At 37.3% G+C, this 26115-nt stretch overlaps 1 protein-coding gene across 14 annotated transcripts; it reads right to left on the reverse strand.

The window, feature by feature from the left end:
- Positions 1-11866: 11866 nt before the first annotated feature.
- On the reverse strand, positions 11867-26113 carry LOC110885991. Of its 14 annotated transcripts, XR_004869651.1 has the most exons (7): positions 24898-26113; positions 24485-24812; positions 18442-20288; positions 17684-18210; positions 16712-16803; positions 12341-12402; positions 11880-11918 (listed from the first exon to the last, which is right to left on the reverse strand). XR_004869651.1 is itself a non-coding variant. In XM_035978677.1 (5 exons), exons 1-3 carry the CDS (start codon positions 25320-25322, stop codon positions 24676-24678), a joined length of 489 nt encoding a protein of 162 aa, XP_035834570.1. In that variant the 5' UTR covers positions 25323-26113; the 3' UTR covers positions 17874-18210; positions 18442-18883; positions 24485-24675. The 14 variants fall into 14 exon arrangements, 3 of the variants coding, with proteins under 3 accessions (XP_035834570.1, XP_035834569.1, XP_035834568.1); XR_004869653.1 differs by lacking the exon at positions 12341-12402 and having other exon boundaries at positions 11867-11918; XR_004869656.1 differs by lacking the exon at positions 12341-12402 and having other exon boundaries at positions 11871-11918; positions 16712-16798.
- Between the last annotated feature and the right edge of the window lie 2 nt (positions 26114-26115).

The raw sequence follows: 26115 nt of genomic DNA on the forward strand, positions 1-26115 counted from the left end.
AAAGAGGTGATAAAGCTTATCCCAATATGGTCGACATGCATTCTGTTTTGGACGGTTTACAATCAAATGGGCACCTTCACTACGGAGCAAGCAGTCGTAATGAACTTCAAACATGGCATAATGACTATACCCACGAGTCACTTTCTGTCTTCTTATACTTTTCCATTTTCTTGTTTACATCTCTTTATGAACATGCATATGTCCATATTGCTAAAAAAAGTGGTCACAAAGAACTCACAAGCCTTCAAAAAAACTGGAATTAGGCTTGTCTTCTCGGTGGTAGGTATGGGGGCTTCCGTTTTATGTGAAAAGAGAAGAAGAGAAATGGCTTGGCATCACGGTGCCAAAATGAGTGCCCTTTGGTTAGTCCCCCAACTTTTCTTGGTGGGTGTCGGTGAAGCTTTTTCCTATGGCCAATTAGAGTTTTTCATCACCGAAGCACTTGAGAGGATGAAATCTATAGGCACAGGATTATTTCTAAGTACCCGGGCTTTGGGTTATTTTTTGAGTAGTTTGCTAGTATCAACTACAAACATAACAACTTAAGGAAACTGGCTACAATACAACTTAAATCGAGGAAAGTTGGATAACTTCTATGTGATGCTAGCAGTTCTATGAGCTTTCAACTTTTTGGCATTTCTTTATGTAGCATCTAAACACCAATACAAATCAATACGCAGCAACAAAGCTAGTAATGGTAGTGAAATAGAGTTTGCAAATATTGATAATGTCTGATGTAAATGAAAAAACATATGTAACATAGCGTGAGTTAATAAATATTTATACGCATATAACTTTTGTCATTAAGAATGCAGTAACAATATCACAAAAACCCACCAAAGTCAACCTTTAAAGCAATCAAAACCTAGAACTATGTGAAGAAAAAACCTGATTAGATTTGTTTGCCTTCTTGAAGGAACAAGAATCTAATTTGCAAGTGCTAACTAAGAGGAAATCCGAAGAGCATGAACTCCAAGATCCAAACTTACTAATAATTGAAGAACCATAACTTAGGAGCCAATGCATATCTGCATATCTAAGATGGATTAAAAATGAATAAGGAAGAAAAGATAAAATTTATTAACGATACTTATATTCAAGGAACCAGTAAGGACTCGTAAGAGAGAGAGAGAGAGAGAATCTACTATAGTTCCACAACTACACTCGTTTGTGTTGTTTATATCAGTCGCTAAGTTTGATACTTGCATGCCGTAGCAAATACGAGGCTTAGTTTCAATCCATCAACATAGAAATGTATTCGGGTTATGTTATACGTTTAAAGGGTGAGTAAAATCAAAATCGGCTCGGCTCGTTTGCACCAGCACCAGCAAGGGGTGAATAGGATATAAGTTCTTAGTCTAGATTATGAGCTTGTATGTGGCCATAAAAAAAGAAACTTAAAACTTTTAGTTTTGCAAATATGACCAAACTAAAAAAGGCAGTGTTGCAGAAGGCGGTCTAGGCGGCCGATTAATTGGCACTTAGTCGCTAATCGGTTGGTCATCGCCTAAAAATGAGCAAATAGGTCCACGTCAAAATCGGTGCAAGGCGGTCCTAGTCGCTCAAAACTCGGTCAAGTCGGACTAATCGACCCGGGTTTTTTTACTCAATATTAGACGATATATATTCCTTGTATAGGCCCGGCCCTATGATTGTTATAGTCGGCCCTAATGTTGTTACCCTAGTCTATATATAGATCATATGTTTCTCCTATGTAATCACAATCATATTACAATCAATATACAATATATTACCAAGTTTAACTTGGTATCAGAGCCAACGTTTTTCCTACCTCTGTCGCCCCCCCCCCCCCAACCCTACCTTCTGTCTGATTACAATCTGTTGCTGACAGACACAAATCTGCTGCATCCCTTTTTTCCAATAGACACAACCTGTTCACTTACAACCTTCGGTTTGATTTTCACATGGCCACAAATCCGATTGTTGCCTTTATCACTATTGAGAAAACCTCCCACAATTCTCATAACGTCCACCTGATTTCTCCTTCCTCCGTGTCTTCGGTTGTCAATGTTTTCCCCATCTTCGACCCTATAATCCGCATAAAATGGATTTTCGTTCACCCCTTGTATTTTCCTCGGTTACAGTACCTCTCATCATGGTTACCATTGTTTTGACCCTCTCACCGAGCGCATTTATATCACTCTACATGTTTGGTTTCATGAACACATCTTTCCCTCACTACTCCTACACCCCACTCAACCACACCTCTTACCCCACCTTCGAACCCCTATGTTTCCTCTTACCTTAATTCGTCCATTTCCACTACCCAAAACAGCCCAGCCCCAGCCCCAGCCCAACTGACACCCCAATAACCAGCTACTTTTCACCTTGCCACCCTCATCTCTGGTCCACAATACTTGTCCCGACCCAGACCCAGAACCTGCTCAAACCCAGCCCACAATACCGGACCAGCCATAAACCCAACCCACTTCTACTACCACCTACTCCCGTCGACCCAAAACTCATCCCACAACTCTTCAACCAGCCTTTGACCGCTACCAAACCACCACCAAAGCAGCACCACCTACGCCTGCTTCAACCGACACATCTGCGGCTACTATAAACCAGCCACCTCAACCCCGTCCTCGGCCACCAAACCTCCGCCAAAATCCAAAACAAACTAACCCTTTTATACCCACCTTTTTCCATACATCCACTCCTACGCCCGATCCATCACCTGATTCTGAACCTACCTTTTTTACCATTGCCAATAAAGCATCTCACTGGCATAAGGCTATGGCAGATGAATACACTGCACTTATTCGAAATGGTACTTGGTCATTGGTTCCTCGTGCTCCTATCCTAATACAAATATAGTTGATTGCAAATTGGTGTATAAGGTTAAACCGAATCAACATGGGGCTGTTACACGCCACAAGGCGGGCATTGACTATACTGATAAATTCAGTTCAGTGGTAAAATCTACTACTTACGAGTTGTTCTTTCATTGGCAGTTACCCGTGGTTGGCCTTTACGTCAGCTGGATGTTCAGAATGCCTTCTTGCACGGTGATTTAAAAGAGACAGTTTATTTGAAACAACCATAGGGATTTGTTGATCCTACAAAACCTGATCATGTCTGCCTTTTACACAAGTCCCTTTATGGCCTCAAACAGGCACCTCGGGCATGGTTTGAAAGACTCTTAGCTGCATTGACTACTCTGGGCTTTAGGGGTTCTAAGACGGATCCCTCTCTTTTTATATACTCCCACAATGGAACACTTTTGTATATGCTTATCTATGTAGATGACATTATTTTGACAGGTAACAACAGCAGTGTAATTGATCATGTTGTCAGGGTCTCAGTCAATCTTTTGTTATCCAAGACATGGGTTACTTATCTTATTTTTTTGGGGGGATTGAAGCTGTACGCGCCGAGTCTGATGTCCTCCTGTGTCAGAAGAAATACATTGCTGAAACTTGCTCATGCGAACTTATCACATTCTAAGCTGGTTCCTTCGCCATGTGCCACCAGTGTTACACTTTCTCTTGGTGATAGCCCCCGTTTACTGATCCAGTTAAGTATAAGCAGATGGTTGGAGCATTACAGTATGTTACTCTATCTCGGCCTGAAATCACTTATGTTGTCAACAAAGTCTGTCAGTTCATGCACTCTCCCCTTGAAAATCGTTGGTCTGCTGTTAAACGAATTTTACGATACTTGCATGGGACGGCTGATCATGGTCTTCTCATCTCCAGCACTTCCTCTTCTATCCTGCATGCTTATACTGATGCTCATTAACTTAACAACATTTTCTGATGCAAACTGGGCTGGTTTTCCAAATGATTGTCGATCCACGGAGGGATATGCAATCTATTTAGGGACGAATCTTATCTTATGGTCAACTAGAAAGCAAAAGACTGTCTCTCGGTCATCTACTGAAGCAGAATACAAGGCTTTGGCAAATACAGTTGCTGAATTGACTTGGCTTGAAACATTGTTGGCTGAACTTCGTGTTCCTATGAAGATACCTCTGATTTGATGGTGTGATAGTTTGGGTGCTACATATCTTTCTGCCAATCCAGTCTTCCATGCCAAAACCAAACATGTAGAAGTGGACTACCATTTTGTTCGTGAGAAAGTTGCCAAAAAGAAGTTATCTGTGCAGTTTATTTCCACACATGACCAGATTGCTTATGTTTTCACAAAACCTCTATCAACGGATCGTTTCCTTTTCTTGAAGTCCAAGCTAAAAGTCTGGTCCCGGCCTTAGTTTGAGAGGGAGTATTAGACGATATATATTCCTTGTATAGGTCCGGCCCTATGATTGTTATAGTCGGCCCTAATGTTGTTACCCTAGTCTATATATAGATCATATGTTTCTCCTATGTAATCACAATCATATTACAATCAATATACAATATTTTACCAAGTTTAACTCTCAATAAACCCAAATTTTAGACCCGGCCCATAGTTTTAAAGGGCTATTCACCTTCTAACAGTGTTGTAGAACGTTATAACCCTAATATTTAGGGTCGTCAAAGCTCTGCAACATCCTTCTTCTCTGACCTCCCTTCATCGCACACCACCACCACAAGCTCTGCCGCACACCACCACCACAAGCTCCGCCTTCATCCAAGGTACCTCTCTCATCTCAGATCTAGATTCATACAACTTTTCCTTAATTCTTCTTACAATTCAGATCAAGATCGAATTTTGAACTAATTTCTTGTTCTGTGGTTACTGTTGGTATAGTTTAAGTTATGTGCTTTTAGATCAGTTATAATGTTGTTAAATTTTAGTTCTTGTAGTTGACTATTAGATGTTGTTTAATTGTTCTATATAGAAATCTAATTGTGCAGCATTTGGCATTAGATTATGATTCATCAGTTTTGGTATTAACTAATTGTTTAACAACTGATGATTTGTTAGTTTATTTTTTAATTTAACTATTAAATTATAATCAAATATCAATTGTTTATGGATGAGTATTTACAAGGATTAATGTCGAATTCTTTTTTATCTTAAGTTACATCAATGGAATCAACCGCTAATGCTAGTCAAAGTCTTAAACGAAAGTCTTTACCCAAAAAAAAGTCTTGAACGAAAGTCGGATGATACTGGATGGGAATTTGGAAAGTTGGTGGATGCAACTAATTTAGACAAAACTCAATGTAATTTATGTGGCAAACTTATGTCCGGGGGAGTTTATAGATTGAAGCAACATATTGCTGGTGTAGGGGTAAATGTTGCATGTTATAAAAAATCAACCAAAGATGATTAAATGAGGGTTCAGAATGCTCTTAATAAGGTCAAAAACAAAAAAAAAAAAAAAACAAAAAAAAAGGCAAAAGAAAAGGATGAATCTTTGAGAGCCGAGGTGAACATTGGTAATAATGAAACAATCGACCTCGATGATTGTTTTGGAGAGATCCTCGTACTTTTGGTGCATTTGATAGATATTCAACTTCAAGTTTTAAAGGCGGCAAAGAAAATAGCAAACAAACTAATCTCAACAATGTTGTTCGAAAAGAACAATTGATCAAGGTAAACAGGGGCGGTTCTGTAACACCCCCAAAATTCCACCTGCGGAAACCCCGCGAGGCGTGTTACGCATCAGAGTTCGAGCCACCAATCACATTGAACCAATAATAGATATTTAAGTAAGTCATGACATTAATTACTAATATAAAATGTCAACATGTTATCAATTCTCAAAAGTTGTGTAGCGGAAGCATGTATTAATTCGTTTAGTAATAGTTTCATGATAACAATCAAAATCAATGTAACGTTTATAAGTCACCCAAGAGTCTCGATCCATGACCACTCCAGCACTCCCAGATAGCAAGTCCATGTTCCAAACGTTAACGACCTACAAGCATGCAAACAAGTGTGTCAGACTACGCTGGTGAGTTCAAAGTGTTGCTTACGTGTTTGTATTACCAGATATATGTTAATGCGATTCAATGATGCGTTATGATGTTGCTCAAGTTAGTTACCCTAGGGACTATGCCCTTACGTAACCGAGGAGTGTGCCTCTTAGCAACCCACTATGTTGTCCAGTTAGTTACCCTAGGGGAACCGCCCTTACGTAACCGAGGAGTGTGCCTCTAAACAACCATAGTGAAACCCAGATAATTAGTACCTAATAGCGCTATCGACTAATCACCCCCATTGCCCTCCAGGCAATAACCAAAACCGATTAAGTTATTTACCCAATGTTTCCCTTCCAAATGTTTACCAGTTGTCCTAACCCAACGGGACGCATGCTTGAGAAAAGTGCAGTGAACTCACCTTAGAGTGCTCGGTAGATTATGTTACGTAAGGTTACTTGTTCCTCGTTGGTCACCCGGACCCTAGTGTGGTTACCAGTAATAATTAGTTTCGTTTACAAAGAATTTACTTACTTAATGTATATTTTCCATATGTGATAGGCAAGTATGGCCCGCATTATCATACAGGTTATAACGAAGATTCGGGGTATACGTATTTTCACAATACAAACCCATATATTCTACTGACTCACACGAACAACTCACACCTCATACCCATGAATATGCATGTAGCAATTACATTTCCTCATACTTTATAATCACTATGGTTATCATGATCCTGTATCAAAAACACATAAGACCCAACACGACTCGGCATCCCAGGTTTAATCTCCACATAAAAAAACCAGCCAAAACATTTAACCCGTAAACTATACCCAGCCCAACAACTCGTTTATGGTAAAATGGCAAACTGACTCAGAATGGTTCAAGTTCGATGAACCATCAGCTTGCTTCACAACAGAAGTTAACAGAATACATGTAAGCATATTTTCTTAATTCATACTTCAAGCTTAACAAACTGTATAATTATATACATATTTCATAATAAAACATATGTGCGTGTGTGAAACCTCATTGTATAATAAATGATGCATCTCTAATCCATACATGATTGTTATGCGAGAGTCATAAAAAAAAGGTCAATCAATGTTTGACATACACTCTTAATAGAGAATATGAAATCAAGTCATGCAAGGCACACATATCATTGTAGACACCATATTGAAATTCCCACATGAGCCGCCATTTTTATCCAAAGATATTAAACTCTTTCAACCATTAAACTTCACTTCCATTGGACCATTCTTCTACTGATATGACAACAATTATTATGGCTCATATATTGGTCACATGCACTCATCATTATCAAGCACACATTAGTTATCCTACCTCTAATAATTCAATTCACACATATACATAACCGTCAAGATGACAAGAATCACATGCTTCTGATCATACCATACTCATGTCAAGTTGCACATAGTCATATAACCATATCACACATTATCCCAAATAATTAATCAACAATCTCATTCAATATCATATATGACAATACCATGCAAACATAAATGTCAACGGATTAGAACTACTAACCAAGAATTTAATCAACCAAGCTGTTATCTCGAGGGGGGGGTGTCCTCTTCTGCCGTACGCAATTATAAAAGAGAGAGTAGGGTTTGTTTTTGTTTTAGATCGATCAAGATAGAATTTGAGTTTATACGTGATATATATTCTAGCTCCCAACCGACCTAATACAATCCTATTTGGGATTCCTCCAGGCCGTACATGACTAAGGTTTAGCATAAATGTGTTATATGAAGGCCCAATATGTGTAAGCTAATTATCGGCCCAATGTACATGCATTAATGTTCGGCTCTTTGTTACTATACTAGCTACCGGCCCAAGTGAATTAGTGTTCGGCTCTACTATATTAGTTATCAGCCCAAACATAATTCCAATCCACTATTTGGGGCCCCGATAGCCGAAATGGGCTCCAGCCCGTCTACTTGGGCCGCCCTAACGAGTGTATAATGGGTAAAGGTGATGGCAGGTTTGGGCTCTAGTCCAACAAGGTTCCCTTAGGCTTCGAGGATTCGAGATACGGCCATTTACGTAAAACACTAAGGCGTGATCCATTTATAATAACGTATAAATATTTAGCGAAGTTATCATAATCATTAAACAAGATTATACTAGCATGGAGCGTGCAAACACATCTAGGAGGGATAACAAGGAGTTTAGATCACGAGATTAAGCATTACTAATCTTGGAAGTTCGGGTTGTCACATCATCCCCAACTTGAAAGAAATTTCGTCCCGAAATTTAGCAAACGGTCACTAAGGAAGCTAGTTTTGTTAAGCGTTTTCGCGGGGTGTCACATCATCCCCAACTTGAAGGAAATTTCGTCCCGAAATTCACCAGCGGTAACAAGAGTTGGTTCAATCCCTTAAACAATTGAGAACATTGAAGTTTTAACATATCCTTCCGTTCCTACGCGAACTTCTATCCACGTATTGGAGTTTAACAAGCCCTCACGATTGTCATAAGACTCCTGCTAACGAACCTTGACTTCTTAGCCCATGCTTTCGATAGATTCCGGTAAGGGTATCACCAAGGTTTCACCGGGCCACCACTGCCTTAAACCTAGGGTGTACATACCATTACAATAGATATTCCGTTTCATCAATTAGTCTGAGTTTGTGAGCCAAGTCACCATTTGTTCCAGTAATCCGAATGTCTCACGCGTCGTAAAGTAAGGTTGCCAAAGAATGGGACCCAAATGTGTCCAGTTATGTAGTAAGCGTCGTCTGCCTTCTGTTCTAATCGCTGTCGTGAGCCACGTATGGCTTCGGCTTTGACATTTTCGGGTTTCAATGCTTCCACCTGAGCATTTCGTATTTGTGCTGGAAGGCTAGGCTGAATCGTAAGCTGTAGCACTCGCACGTGCCGAGGTAGAGTGTCCTTCCGACTGAGGGCGTCAGCCACAACATTGGCCTTGCCTGGATGGTACTTGATAACGCATTCGTAATCGTTCAGTAGTTCAACCCATCGTCGTTGACGCATGTTTGAATCCTTCTGCTTAAGAATATACTCGAGACTCCTGTGATCGGTGTAATCGTGCACCGGGTACCGTACAGGTAGTGTCGCCATATCCTAAGCGCGAAAACTGCAGCTCCCAGCTCTAAGTCGTGTGTCGTGTAGTTCCGTTCGTGATTCTTAAGTTGGCGCGGAGCGTAAGCAATGACCTTGTCACACCGCATTAATACACATCCGAGACCTTGGATGGATGCGTCACAATATACTACGAAATCGTTTGTGCCCTCTGGCAAAGAGAGAATAAGTGCGCTGCAAAGCCTATCCTTCCGGTGCTGAAGAGCAGTCTCCTGGGGCTCTCCCCAACGATAGGTGACACCCTTCTAGGCCAGTAGTGTAAGTGGCTGCGCAATCTTCGAGAAATCCTTGATAAGATAAACCGTCTGTAGTAACCTGCCAAACCCAAGAATTGGCGTATCTCCGTTGGCGTACATGGTGCAGGCCAGTTCCTGATCGAGTCTACCTTGGATGGATCGACATGGATCCCATCCTTGTTCGCTACGTGGCCTAAGAAGTGGACTTCACGAAGCCGGAAGTCACATTTCGAAAACTTGACGTACGGCTGTTCCTTTCGAAGAAGCTCCAAAATAAGGCGTAGATGCTGCTCGTGTTCCTCCTGACTCTTGGAGTAGATTGGAAATGTCGTCGATGAAGACAATGAAGAACTTGTCTAGTTAGGGTTTGCACACCCTGTTCGTAAGGTCCATAAATACGGCAGATGCGTTCAATAATATCAAACCATCCATCATATCAAACATAAAGTATAGTAGTTAAAATAATTCATAAAACCCAATACGATTGATGTTCAAACCAAACTTTGTTTGAGTAGCGAAAACATACTAATGAAAACCCAAAATAAGTTATAAATTCAAATATCGTTCATCGCGTCCCCTTGTCCTAACACGAAAGCTCGACCTCTTGCCTCGTTGCCATTGTTGTTGTTTCCAGCATCGTCGTTATTCTGGCGGTTGTTGTTGTTGGCGTTCTGGTTTAACTGAGGGCAATCCCGTTTAAAGTGACCCTCATCACCACACTGATAGCACCCCTTCCTGAAGCCCTGGTTCTGCTGGGGTGGTTGCCCCTGTTGTCCTTGGTTTTGCTGGTTCTGTTGCTGCTGGTGTTTGGGTTGTGAGGTCCTACAATCCCTGGCCTCATGGCCCGACTTACCACATTTGTTACACGTCCGACCACACGACCCCCAATGATGATAGCCACACCTGTTGCATCGTGGCTTCCTCCCTGCATACGAACCCTGGCTGTGGTCGCTTCCATGGCCTGGATTGACAGAAGACGACTGGCTGATGTTGCGGCTGCTGTTGTCTGGCCTTTTCTGAGTCTGGCCAGCACTAGATGCTTTGTCATGATCACTCCACTTCCGCTTGTTAACATTAGCGGACGCAGTGGCAGTGGGTGCAGCAGCAGTAGCGGCCGAAATACGCGGGGGTAACGATTCGCTTTCTACTTCTTGGTCCACAATCTTATGAGTCAGACGAACGATCTGTGTCAGATCATTGAGATGGGCTGCAGTGACCAAGCTCTTCACACGCGGAGGCAACCCTTTGATGAATAACTCAATCCTCCGAGACATAGGTCGGGACAAGTTCGGGCACATGTCGGCCAGTTCATACGATCGCTTCACATACGCTTCGACTTCAGATCCAACCATCTTCAAGTCGTAGTACTCGTTTTCCAACTTCTGAACTTCATCCCGAGGACAGTACTCCTCCCTGATCAGTTCCTTAAAGTCTTCCCAGGTTGTCGCATTCGCTGCCTCGATGCCCAATAACTGTACCTGGGCGTTCCACCACGTTAGGGCACCATCTGCCAAGGTACCCGCAGCATATTTCACCATGTCCCCAGCGGGACAGTTACAGATAGCAAACACAGACTCTGCTTTCTCGAACCATCTTAGGAGTCCCACAGCCCCTTCAGTCCCGGTGAAGGTCTGTGGCTTACAGTCCATAAACATTTTGAATGTGCACGCAGGCTGGTTAGGTTGAGGTTGCGCTTGTTGACCTAGATGACGGAAGGGAACACATTATAGGGGTGAAAAGACGTGTACGTGGTATAAGAGTAAAAAAAGTACTTGGTACATTCCGTACCAGCTTGATAGGCTGCTAAAGCCTCAGCCACGCGAGTATTGATTAGGGTAGTCAACTCAGCCTGAGTCATGGTGATGTTACCACGTCCGTGTCCTCGTCCGCTCATGTTTCTATAGTTGGGAATAAACTGATTTAGGAATCGAAACGAGATAGGAGTCAAGTATCATACTGATATTTACGTACTACCAAGTTCACACATAGTAAGGCAGAACCCTTCTCACGCTCGATAAGCCTCACTGGGACTTGCATGCACCCCGCGTTATTATTAAGTGTGCACCCATAATAATAAGGCAATTTGCATGCTTATCTCAGTGCCTCTTGGCTTGCGCTCAAAGCTTCCCCTCGTTCAAACAACACAACAGAGGATATCACAGTTTTATGGTTTACATGAGTCAAAGAGTAGTGTCACACTATCGAGTCACTATGGTGTTAAATGTTTCAGTTCATGTATGCTGTGAGTGTGTGACTGCTAAGCAAGTAATGCATAAAGTGAGAGAGAGACGGACCTTGCAACCTGGAGCTGAGTGTCATGATCGATTTTCGAAGTTGTTCGGTTATAGTCTGGTTTTACAAAACATTTTAAAACCTAGTTCGCTATAACCAGTGGCTCTGATACCAACTGTAACACCCCCAAAATTCCACCTGCGGAAACCCCGCGAGGCGTGTTACGCATCAGAGTTCGAGCCACCAATCACATTGAACCAATAATAGATATTTAAGTAAGTCATGACATTAATTACTAATATAAAATGTCAACATGTTATCAATTCTCAAAAGTTGTGTAGCGGAAGCATGTATTAATTCGTTTAGTAATAGTTTCATGATAACAATCAAAATCAATGTAACGTTTATAAGTCACCCAAGAGTCTCGATCCATGACCACTCCAGCACTCCCAGATAGCAAGTCCATGTTCCAAACGTTAACGACCTACAAGCATGCAAACAAGTGTGTCAGACTACGCTGGTGAGTTCAAAGTGTTGCTTACGTGTTTGTATTACCAGATATATGTTAATGCGATTCAATGATGCGTTATGATGTTGCTCAAGTTAGTTACCCTAGGGACTATGCCCTTACGTAACCGAGGAGTGTGCCTCTTAGCAACCCACTATGTTGTCCAGTTAGTTACCCTAGGGGAACCGCCCTTACGTAACCGAGGAGTGTGCCTCTAAACAACCATAGTGAAACCCAGATAATTAGTACCTAATAGCGCTATCGACTAATCACCCCCATTGCCCTCCAGGCAATAACCAAAACCGATTAAGTTATTTACCCAATGTTTCCCTTCCAAATGTTTACCAGTTGTCCCAACCCAACGGGACGCATGCTTGAGAAAAGTGCAGTGAACTCACCTTAGAGTGCTCGGTAGATTATGTTACGTAAGGTTACTTGTTCCTCGTTGGTCACCCGGACCCTAGTGTGGTTACCAGTAATAATTAGTTTCGTTTACAAAGAATTACTTACTTAATGTATATTTTCCATATGTGATAGGCAAGTATGGCCCGCATTATCATACAGGTTATAACGAAGATTCGGGGTATACGTATTTTCACAATACAAACCCATATATTCTACTGACTCACACGAACAACTCACACCTCATACCCATGAATATGCATGTAGCAATTACATTTCCTCATACTTTATAATCACTATGGTTATCATGATCCTGTATCAAAAACACATAAGACCCAACACGACTCGGCATCCCAGGTTTAATCTCCACATAAAAAAACCAGCCAAAACATTTAACCCGTAAACTATACCCAGCCCAACAACTCGTTTATGGTAAAATGGCAAACTGACTCAGAATGGTTCAAGTTCGATGAACCATCAGCTTGCTTCACAACAGAAGTTAACAGAATACATGTAAGCATATTTTCTTAATTCATACTTCAAGCTTAACAAACTGTATAATTATATACATATTTCATAATAAAACATATGTGCGTGTGTGAAACCTCATTGTATAATAAATGATGCATCTCTAATCCATACATGATTGTTATGCGAGAGTCATAAAAAAAAGGTCAATCAATGTTTGACATACACTCTTAATAGAGAATATGAAATCAAGTCATGCAAGGCACACATATCATTGTAGACACCATATTGAAATTCCCACATGAGCCGCCATTTTTATCCAAAGATATTAAACTCTTTCAACCATTAAACTTCACTTCCATTGGACCATTCTTCTACTGATATGACAACAATTATTATGGCTCATATATTGGTCACATGCACTCATCATTATCAAGCACACATTAGTTATCCTACCTCTAATAATTCAATTCACACATATACATAACCGTCAAGATGACAAGAATCACATGCTTCTGATCATACCATACTCATGTCAAGTTGCACATAGTCATATAACCATATCACACATTATCCCAAATAATTAATCAACAATCTCATTCAATATCATATATGACAATACCATGCAAACATAAATGTCAACGGATTAGAACTACTAACCAAGAATTTAATCAACCAAGCTGTTATCTCGAGGGGGGGGGGTGTCCTCTTCTGCCGTACGCAATTATAAAAGAGAGAGTAGGGTTTGTTTTTGTTTTAGATCGATCAAGATAGAATTTGAGTTTATACGTGATATATATTCTAGCTCCCAACCGACCTAATACAATCCTATTTGGGATTCCTCCAGGCCGTACATGACTAAGGTTTAGCATAAATGTGTTATATGAAGGCCCAATATGTGTAAGCTAATTATCGGCCCAATGTACATGCATTAATGTTCGGCTCTTTGTTACTATACTAGCTACCGGCCCAAGTGAATTAGTGTTCGGCTCTACTATATTAGTTATCAGCCCAAACATAATTCCAATCCACTATTTGGGGCCCCGATAGCCGAAATGGGCTCCAGCCCGTCTACTTGGGCCGCCCTAACGAGTGTATAATGGGTAAAGGTGATGGCAGGTTTGGGCTCTAGTCCAACAAGGTTCCCTTAGGCTTCGAGGATTCGAGATACGGCCATTTACGTAAAACACTAAGGCGTGATCCATTTATAATAACGTATAAATATTTAGCGAAGTTATCATAATCATTAAACAAGATTATACTAGCATGGAGCGTGCAAACACATCTAGGAGGGATAACGAGGAGTTTAGATCACGAGATTAAGCATTACTAATCTTGGAAGTTCGGGTTGTCACAGGTTCTTAGAAGAGTCGTGGCAGGGACACGGCCCGGGCAAGTTTTTCGGGCGTAGTGCTAATTTTCCGCATTTCGATCGAAATTTTTTATATATACTATGTTTGGCCCGGGCTTATCCAGGCTTTTTTAATGCCCGTGTTTTTCGGCCCTGGCATGTTCAACGGACAAGATCCGCCACTGAAGGTAAAAGAATACATTTGTAGTTGGGCGTATAATGTGCGATTCCATTTCATGCCTTTGAAAGAGATAGCTTCAAAAAATTAACGGAGGCGATTGGTCAATTTGGAGCTAATGCAATGCCTCCTACTAGGTATGAGATGGGAGATAGTTATTTAGAAAAGGAGGTCAAAAAGACTAAAACCTATTTGAAAAAATACCAAGAAGAATGGAAATTTATAGGATGCTCTATTATGACCGATGCATGATCCGATAGACAAAGAAGAAGCATCATGAATTTATGTGTAAATTCAAAGTTGGGTACTATTTTCTTGTCTTCTAAATAATGTTCTAATGAGTCGCACACAAGTGAAAACATATTTGAGTATGTGGATAAATGCATTGAAGAAGTTGGCCCGGAAAATGTCGTTCAAGTTGTGACCGATAATGCCTCTAACAATATGGGTGCCTCAAAATTGTTGAAGGAGAAAAGACCAACAGTCTATTGAACATCATGTGCAACACATACCATTAATCTCATGCTTGAAGGTACTAAGTTTAAACGTGTTATATTATATATTTCTACTTTGTTAGTTGTCTCATTATATTAATAACTTTATTTTTATTTAAAGCTATTGGTGGATTAACAAGGTATAAGAGAATTGTTGATCAAGCAGAGTGTTTATCTACTCTCACCATAAATCATTGGCTATGATGAGAAAATGTACAAAGAAAAGGAATATTATAAGACTGGGAGTTACAAGATTTGCTTCTGCATTCCTTACTTTGCAAAGTTTGTCGAAAAAAGGGTTCAACTTAGGCATATGTTTACTAGCAAAGAATGGGAAGATTGTAAGTTAGCTAAAACGGTGAAAGGGACATCCTCTTATGCAACGGTTGTACCTCCTACTTTTTGGACCGATGTGACAATATGTTTGAGAATTTTTAAACCATTGGTCAAAGTCCTCCGAATGGTCAATACGGATTGGAAGCCTTCAATGGGTTTTGTATATGGTGAGCTTTAAAGGGCAAAAAACAAATTATCAATGCTTTGAATGATAATAAAAATGCATACGAGCCTATTATGGATATTATCTCAAAAAAGTCATCCCAAAGGCTTGATACGTGCCTACATTTGACGGCCTACATCTTAAACCCGTATTACTTTTATAATAATTCAGATGTCCGAGATGATTTAGAAGCCAATGATGCAGTAATAGATTTTATTGGTGTTTTGTTTCCGAAAGATTTTGATATGCAAAAAGAAATCTTGTCAGTTGAGTTGCCGATGTACAAGCGTAAGCAAGGAAATTTTGATCGTCCAGTCGCACTTAAAGCATGTGAGGTCAACGACGATTATTTCGATCCGGGTAATGCAAATTTTAATATTCAAGAATATTCTTGTTTTAAAATTTCATAAGTGCCAAATTAATATATTATGTTTATATTAACGTTATAGCAAATTGGTAGAAAACGTATGGTAACTCAACTCTAAATTTGAAAAGGATTGCAATGAGAATACTTTCTTTGACTACTAGTTTGTCAAGATGTGAAAGAAATTGGAGCATGTTTGAAGGGGTTAATAACTTTAAATACAATTTATTAAATATATTATAAACTTGTTATATAATTTATTGTTTATTTTAAACTTCTTAGGTAGATACAAAAAGAAGAAATCGACTAGAGGCGAGTAGAATAAAAGATCTTGTTTTTTGATGGAGAAAAACAAGAAAAGAAAGTTGAGAAATCATGAAGTACTTGTGGCAGAAGATGGTAGTGGGGCTAAAAATGGCTTGTCGATGAAGAAGTTGAACTGGGACTAACTTGGAAAGTGGTTAGGGAAGCCGCAGGTGTTGACGAAGTGTTGCGAACTCGAACAAGTGCTAGGACAAGTACAAATGCTAGGTCAAGTGTCACGAGAGAACTTATTGATGAAGAATTTGAGTCGGAGCCTGAGGAGCAACTAGATGAGGAGGTTGAGTACGAGTCAGATGGTGTTCAAATCATTGACCAATATGCAGAAGATGATGTGAATCGCGACTTGCATGATGATCTTTGAAGTATTTGAACTATATGTTAATTTTTGAATTTCTAAGTACTTAATTTGTTATGTTTAAGTTTAATTGCTTATGTTTGAACCATACTAATTGAAACTTGAAGTATTTATGTGAATTTTGAAGTATTATTTTTATATTATTGTGTATATATATAAATTTGAATATAAAAACTCCCATTCCGATTAATCCCTAGGTGGTACCTCACCGCCCGACTAGCGCCTAGTGCCTTCTACAACATTGACAAAAGGATCAATCAACTAACCAATCAAGAGTATAATTACTCATCTGGTTACAAAAAGGTTAATTTAAAACTGTAGGGTCTAGTGTTACCTCCACGTAGACCGCCACAAATACATAATCACCAAAAGCAGCACCATGCCATTGGCTCGTCCACTATAAACGCTGAAATTTAAAAATCTGACCTATGGCAATTCAAATTGTTTATAGTTAGAATTAGAATTAGAATTAAAATTAGAATATTGCTCAATGAAAGTTGTTTAGCAATCTTTTCATGAATATAAATATGCAAGAAACAACAAAATTTGTCATGAATGAGACCCACCAACTACCCAGGTACTATAAACTATTCAAACAAAAATAACAAAATTGGATCTCAAGTGCACGGGACGGAAGTGCAGCCTAACAAAATTGTCACACATCCCTTTAGATTTAAAGTACTCATGTTATTCTCAAACAAGTGGTCCTTTCGTCTAGAATGTAAAAACTAATTATTGAATTCTCCAAGGTGCCCTATAGTTCTTATGTAACAGATCAAAAGCCAAAAGCCTCCATATTTAATGCAAAAGATGTTTCAATTCTAGTATGAACTAAGAGCAGTCTCATCCAATCCATCAAAACTTGTGAGGGTGAGTTTTTGTATTGTAAAGGGTATAAAAAGTGGTTGTGAGTGAAGGAGAGAGAAAATGTTACTGTTCATCTGTATATTTGGAGGGACATTGTTCACCTAGTATAATTTTTTTAATATATATTGAAAGTGGTTGTGAGTGAAGGAAAGAGAAAAATGTGATGATAATATTATTTAATTGAAAATGAGAGAGAAAAAGTATTTGTTTTTAGTGGAAATATATTGATATAGGAGTTGTTTTTTAGTGGAATGTATGTATAATTTGATGGATTGGATGACAATGCTCTAAATTCTCAAGTTCTTAAATTACCAAAACTACAGTCTTTCCACAATTCTCTTAACTCACAAACAATAGAATACAAAAAAGATTTAAAGATCTAATTCAAAACAATAAATATTAAATGAAATAGCTAGGGCTTGTGAGTAAAAGTGCAAACCTTGTTTCGCCGCCGGTATAGTACTCAGGGCCTTCTGAGTCACTCTCGGAATCAATGGCGGAGGGGCGATTCAGATTGGAAAAAGTCTGAATACCACTGGGTCGACTAATTGGGGGTTTCGCAAACCGAGTACTATACTTCAAGACAAATCCTATAATAAACCAAATTGGACCGAACTTCACTCTCAATCTACCGATGAAAAGAACTAAAGAAACCGAATCCTTCAATTCAATGAATATAATGAACATTTAACAAAATAAAATAAATATTCAACAACAATTTTAATTTGCTTAGCAAGATCAAGATAGGCTAGAATTACCATCAAAATCACCAAAATTATTTCGTGCAGAACAAAATCTGAGAAAGATAAATAAGGAAAAAACATGACTCCCGGTCTGTACTCGTCTGTTGCACCTTAACTCTCAACCTCTCCTCTAGCTCAGGACCACTAGTACTTACATTAACCTCCGGCGACCACGATGGCATTGATGAATCAACATCCATTTCTCATCAACAAGTATCCAGATCTGAAACTTAAAACTCGAATTTCACAAATTGTCGGACTCAACACTTCAATTTCAATCAAAACCGATTCAAATTAACACTAGGTTAAGTAGATTCAGTCCTAATAGATTCAAATCTTCAGTACGATTAACACAACGGAATTCGAGAGAAAATGAATATAAAATTCTATCTCTCTACACAGTCGAAAAGTAAATACAAGCCGGCCACAAGACGAAATTAGGGCTAAGGTTTACCTGAGCTGAACGGAGACGTCTGCCATTGATGAACACAAAGAAGTGAACCAGACGGGGAGATGAAGAAGCGCTATGTAATGGAAAGAACTCCCTCAATATCAACACACATTGCACTGTATATCCTCTCTCTAACCGTCCAAAACGCCATCTTCCCTACCGCTCGATTCGTCTTAGGTCGTCGACGCATCAACACCGTCTGATCCTTCAATTCCTCCATCAACGAAGTCAGCGTCGTTCACACGCGACCGGTAACCGCCTTCGATAGCTCTTTGATCGGAACGTCACCGTAGCTCGCCGAGAGTGGATCGGGTCCGTCAATTGAAACTCCGGCGACGCCGGACACGGCGGCGGACAGCGTTGCGGCTTCCTACTTACGGCGAAACTTGTTGGCCTTTGTTGCTTCCTTTTTCGCCGCTTTTTTGCTGGTTTCTTGTGATTGCTTCTGTTCAGGCTCCATTGAAGGGTGTTAGGGTTAGGGTTGTGAATTGAAGAAGATGAAAAACAGTTAGGGTTTGTAGGTTGATTTGTGTTTATTTGGATTGTTGGTATATATGTACGCGGTTTTTAAACTCTGAGCGAAACTTACAAATATCGTATACTATAATATAATTTGGATGTATAAACATATGCGAACTAGGCGAAACCTCATTACGAATTAATCAATATTTCACGATTTTCTTCAGTTAATCAGTGGATAAACATATGTGAACTAGGCGAAAGCACGGTAATTGCGGAGGCCTACGTGATTACGAAAGTGACAGGCATACCAAACTCTATGATGTGCCAAACCTAGGAATTTTTAATATTTCATTTTTTTTAAATATCAGTTTATCATAAGTTTTATCGTATTTCATATGATGTCACGTTTAGGAATTTTCGTTATATCATAGGTTTCTATTTTTTGTGGAGATTCTCTATATAATTTAACAATCAATTTTTATCAAAAATTCACGAACTTTTTGCGCTGATCCCTATTGATGTCTGCTAGACGTCACTGCACCTGAATCCACGCTGGAAACTCTGGTCACCGAATGGCTATCCAAATCGCAAAAGAAATGGTCGCCGTCATTCCTAACATAGTGGTTCAAGTTCAACAAGCCCTTACCAATCAAGGGCCTACTACTCAAGTAAACCCTGGTAGTGTAAATCCTTCTAAGTGTTACTTCAAACATTTGAAGTCATGTGACCCTCCCACTTATGAGGGTACCGAGGGTGCTACTGCCTTACTTCGTTGGTTTGAGGAGATGGAAAGCACATTTCTGAATTACGACTGTCCCAACGACCGCAAAATTCCGTTACGCCACTAGTCGACTGTTAGGTCAAGCGTTAACTTGGTGGAACGGTCAAACGAACACTTGTGGTGCCGAAGCGGCAGTAGCCTTGTTTTGGGAACAACTCAAGGAAATCATGACCCAACAGTTCTTCCCGTGTAATGAGATCAAGAATTTGGAAGATGAGTTCTAGAGCTTGAAGCAGGATATTAGAGAGAATTTATCTTATAACAAACGTTTCCACAAACTGAGACAATTGGTCCCTTACCTAGATACACCTCTTCCTAGACTTATTGAGAGGTACATTGGGGGTCTTCCGGTGAAAACCCAAGACCTAGTTATTAGTAGCAACCCTGCCACCCTGGAAGCTGCTATTCGTTTAGCTACTCAACTCACTGATAATCGCGTCAAATCGGGGGATCTAAAGAGAAAAGGTTCAAAAAGTTCAGTTGAGGAGTCAAAGAAGACGAAAAACACAAAAGCTGAATCGTCTTCTCGTTTTGGCCGCAAAAGGAAACACAAAGGCACCTGCAAGAACTATGTTGTAACCTCATCCAACCCTCCTAGGTTAAAATCCTGTGTTTTAAACGGCTTGAATTAGTTAACATTTAGTTTTATTTTTTTAATTTTAAATTATGTAAGATCGTAAAAGGCAAAAGGGAATATGAGCAACACAACCCTTAAAAACACAGTTTAGAAAACGTGTACGGATTTAGAATCCCGTGTGAGGTTAATGAAAACGAAATAACAAATATATTTAATGTAATATTGAAAAGAAGATCGAGTAAATTTGAAACGGGTACGGATTTAAATATAACTTAAACTAGGTTAGAACCCTGTGTATTACACGGGTTGAATAAATGTAGTTTTATATACCAAGTAATAAAAAAATATATATTTTTAAAAATCTCATTTATTACATGGATTGAATAAATGCAATTTTATATACCAAATAATAAAACAATATATATTAAAAAATCTCGTTTATTACATTGGTTGAATAAATATAATTTTATATATTAAATAATAAAAAAGCTATATCTTTAAGAATCTCGTGTATTGTACGGGTTGAGTAAATTTAATTTTATATATTAAATAATGAAAGAAGTTACATTTTTAAGAACCCCATGTGTTATACGGGTTGAGCACATGTAATTTTATATACCAAACAATAAAAAGTTATATCTTTATAAACCCTATTTATTACATGGATTGAATAAATTCAATTTTATATACTACATAATAAAAAAAAGTTATATTTTAAAAACCTCGTGTATTACACGAGTTGCATAAATGTAATTTTGTATAGTAAAAAATAAAAATGTTATATCTTTAAAAAACCTCGTTTATTACACGGGTTGAATGAATCTAATAAAATTTATATCTTTAAAAAAACTAACGGATATACTCAATATACGATGGATGGGGTGATTGCGGTGATGGTTCTTATAAATGTCACGTAAACATAGTGATTACCGTATTTGAGTTGAGAATTGAACACGAAAATAAAATTATAGAGCCAATAAACATTGATTAATATTTTTGTTTACCCCTTGTAAACATTTTTGAAATAGGTTATACCCTTAACTCCTTTAGTTTAATAAAATAAACAAATCATTTATATTAATTTCAGGATAAATAATTTTGAAATCGGATAAATATTTTAAAACATTATATTATCTCCTATATGAATTGTTTAAGTTTATATTAAATTTAATTGTATAATTATCTTTTAATTGATATTAATTATTTATAAAAATAGATGACTTCAATGAATGACATGTGTCCTTCCATTGGTTTCTTTTATTATATAGTATAGATAGATTTTTTAAGGAGATGATGATGATGATGCAAATCATATTAGATAACTTAAAATATATTCTTTCGTTATATATTTAAGTTATTTTATTATAGTAATATTTTTTTGGATTCATGTGTATTACACGAGTTGAATATATGATAAATTGAAAAACGAAATATTTATGTAAGTTATACCGATAATTACGCAACCTATAGTGATAGTTACGCAAGCCATGTTATAATAACACACATACATAATTACACAACTAAATAATAATAATAATAATAATAATAATAATAATAATAATAAATAATAATAATAATAATAATAATAATAATAATAATAATAATAATAATAATAATAATAATAATAATAATAATAATAATAATAATAATAATAATAATAATAATAATAATAATAATAATAATAATAATAATAATAATAATAATAATAATAATAATAATAATAATAATAATAATAATAATAATAATAATAATAATAATAATAATAATAATAATAATAATAATAATAATAATAATAATAATAATAATAATAATAATAATAATAATAATAATAATAATAATAATAATAATAATAATAATAATAATAATAATAATAATAATAATAATAATAATAATAATAATAATAATAATAATAATAATAATAATAATAATAATAATAATAATAATAATAATAATAATATAATAATAATAATAATAATAATAATAATAATAATAATAATAATAATAATAATAATAATAATAATAATAATAATAATAATAATAATAATAATAATAATAATAATAATAATAATAATAATAATAATAATATAATAATAATAATAATAATAATAATAATAATAATAATAATAATAATAATAATAATAATAATAATAATAATAATAATAATAATAATAATAATAATAATAATAATAATAATAATAATAATAATAATAATAATAATAATAATATAATAATAATAATAATAATAATAATAATAATAATAATAATAATAATAATAATAATAATAATAATAATAATAATAATAATAATAATTACGTAACTTATATGATAATAACACACTATATTTATTATTACGCATATACATAGTTAATCATGCTATACACACAACACATCCACTTAAAAAGGTCTTTTTTAAAGTATAACATTACTATACTCAAATTAAAAAGAATACCATGCTCAAAATTAAAGAGAATACAATGCTCAACTTGATAGTGAAGTTATTAATAATTTTATATTATTAATAATTGTAAAAGAAAATTAAATTTTCAAATTTTAAGAATATGTACATGGGTATTACATTATCTAATAAGATAATATATGTGTAACTAGCAAATATAACTTAGAATATTAAGTTAAAATTTTAATGTGTAACTATCAAATATAACTTAGAATATATTAAGTTAAAATTTTACTATATCAGATGTGCGTGATTATTGTGTTATATACCTAAAAGTGACACACAATACGCTTAGAAACACTTTAGTGATGTATGACTCAGGTATATACTGTACATGGATGAAACGTATTAGTATATACAAAACACTTAGTGATGTATGACTCAGGTATATATTGTACATGGATGAAACGTATATTAGTATATACAAAACACTTTGTGATGTATGACTCAGGTATATACTGTACATGGATGAAACGTATTACTAGGGGTGTTCAAATTCGGATATCCGATTTTCGGATATTTGAAAATTTCAGATAGTGGATTTTAATATCCGTATCTGAAATTTTGGACATCCGAATTTCGGATACGGATTCGGATATTTGAATCGGATATCCATATTCTTATTCTTGAATAAAAATTAAAAAATCTACAGCGTTATGGCAGCCGTGCCCTTTGCGTTTGGCCGCTGTGTTTCCGCAGCCGCGCTCTACGTTTCGACAGCCACGCGCTGTGGCGTTATGGCAGCCGCGCGCTACGGCGTTACGGCAGACGCGCCGTTGCGTTTTAGCGGCAGCCGCGCCGTTGCGTTTTAGCGGCAGCCGCGCGCTGCGTCGTTATGGCAGCCACACGCTGCTGCCTTAAAACATTAAAACAAACTCAAACGGCTTACTATTACAACCCATTATAACAACCTACTGTTACCACCCATTCACTGCAGCCACTGTTGCAGCGATTCACTGTTGTGGCTGTTAATTGTGACCCATTAATCACTAAAACAACCAGTTTTACAACAGTTTTAATTGTGACCGATTAACTCTGCCGCGGCTATTAACTGTGACCCATTCAAACTAGTATTATCTATATTATTTGTTTGTTCTTCATCCTCATTTCTCTAACAGCCATATCCAACGGAAATTCATCATTTGAATCATCAAGGCTATTAAAGCCATTAAGATCAAACTCAAACAAAGGCCCTGCACTTACATACCCCTCTTTTAATTGAACTCAAGAACACCAAAAAACCACCCTCAAATCTAGCTAAGATAATGTTTGGTATTCTTTGGTATTCTGGTTGAACCCACGGACATGTCTAGCTAAACGAGTCATGTTCGTATCAGTCTGGTGGGTTCGTGGGTTGACCCTTTGAACGTATTTATTTTTTAACTTAAATTAGTTTGGACTTTTATACAAAAAAATAAAGCTTAAAAAAAAGAAACATATATATTGTTTTATATCTCAAATGTATTTGTTTTATATACATTTGTATTTTTTTTAAATTGTAAATTTTAAGTATTAATATGTGAAAATGAAACTAAAAAAATTGGGTTGAACGGGATGTGCTCATGTCAACCCGCGAATATTCAACTTGTGTTCGGTTCATATGTCTAATACAGTTTTCAGGTTTGTGTGACGTGTCTTGTTTGGGTTGGACCTGCCACCCAAGCTCGTCAACCCACGAACATGACCCGTTTAACACCCCTGATAAACCAGTAATCCCACGGCCAATAGTAATAATCAAGTTAATTAAAAAATAAACCAATGCATTACTCACCTGAAACAAGAAAAAAGGTATATGAAGCGTCTCTTCAATCTCATGATTCATCTGCTGCAACCCCCTAAGCATAAACCCCAACTGACGAGCTTTTGCACCAAGAAACCGATCGAACAAATTAAGCGCATCCGCAACAGGCACATTGAGCCTGTTAGCTTGATCAACGGCGTGAATCAAAGCCCAGTTGTCTCTCAACCGCTGATCTCTGAACATCCAGTACACAACAGGACCAACTTTAGGCGACAAAGACTACTTGATATCTACCTTACAATCTATACCTTGGTTTGGAAGGGCATACATTGCCCTTTCCTTCAATGTTGACTTGTAACTGCATTATAAACAAAGGTTAAAAAATCAAATTTTAACGTAAACTTTAGTTATATATATATCAAGAATGATGAATGAGAACTTACTCGAATAAGAACTTGACGTAATTGCTAACATAACTTGTTAACGGATGGACAGTTCCATCAAGAACAGCGGTTTTTGTAGCGACCTTTTCAACGGCTTCTTCAAAGTCAACAAATGTCTCTTGAGCCATCTCTGCTAACCGTTTTGTCAAAGCGGAAACAGATTCCCTCAGTTCAGCAGCAGAAATACTTGCATATAACGTATTAAACTGTGAATTACAAACATAAGTTACAATGACAACCACTTCCAGATCTGTTACGTCAGCAACCAGACGGTCAGCAATACATCTTTTCCGGTGAGTCGCCGGCAACGGCGGCTTCCGCGATGAAAACACCAGCACCGGAGCTACAATACCTAAGGAAGAAACATGTTTCCGCGATGAAAACACCGGCGCCGGAGCTACAATCTCTAATCTAGATGACGTCATATACAAAGAAGAACTCGTTGAACGTGAAGACGGCGACGTCGTTTCGGTAACAGATATGTTTGAATCTGTATCGCCAACTCATATTCAACAAAACTTGAAGAAGAAGAAGAAGAAGAAGAAGATGATGATGATTAATGATCAAAGGAACAGTACGATGATTTCCCCCAATTTTGAACAAAATGAAAACCCTAAATTAAGAACAGTACGGTCAAAACTGAAAATTACCTGAGTCAGACAACAGAAATTGAAGAAGAAGATGATGATGATGAGTGATTAATGAACTAATAACAGCTACAGATACGATTTGATCTCAGGATCGGTGAACAATTTATGTTACAGAGATGGTGGTGTTTCATTTAGGGCTAAACACACTAAACCCATCAATAAAAATCCAATTTTTAGGTTCTTGAACAAGAAATCAATTGTGAAATCATACAATATGTAATGGTGAAAATAGAGAGTGAAGATTACAAACCCATCAACTAAAGATTCAGATACTAAAAACTCATCTTGATTTCTCTATTTGATTGATTGAATTCGTAAGTTCTAGAATCAGTTTCTTTTCTTTTGGGGTAACTCTGTTTCTTGGGTGTGTGATTTGTGATTGGCAATAATTTCCAATTGTCAACAGGGTTGAGTCCAAACTCCAAAACACGGCCTTTGACTCTCAGGATCGGTGAACAATATATGATTTGATCATGAATTTGTGTTTTGATTAAAGAAAGTTTGAAGGGTTTCTAGCTTGAGAGAGAGGAGAGAGAGTACAGAGAGACGGGGAGAGTACAGGGAAAGG

This window comes from Helianthus annuus, chromosome 10 (assembly GCF_002127325.2).
Source record: "Helianthus annuus cultivar XRQ/B chromosome 10, HanXRQr2.0-SUNRISE, whole genome shotgun sequence".
In the NCBI taxonomy this organism is placed as follows: Eukaryota; Viridiplantae; Streptophyta; class Magnoliopsida; order Asterales; family Asteraceae; genus Helianthus; species Helianthus annuus.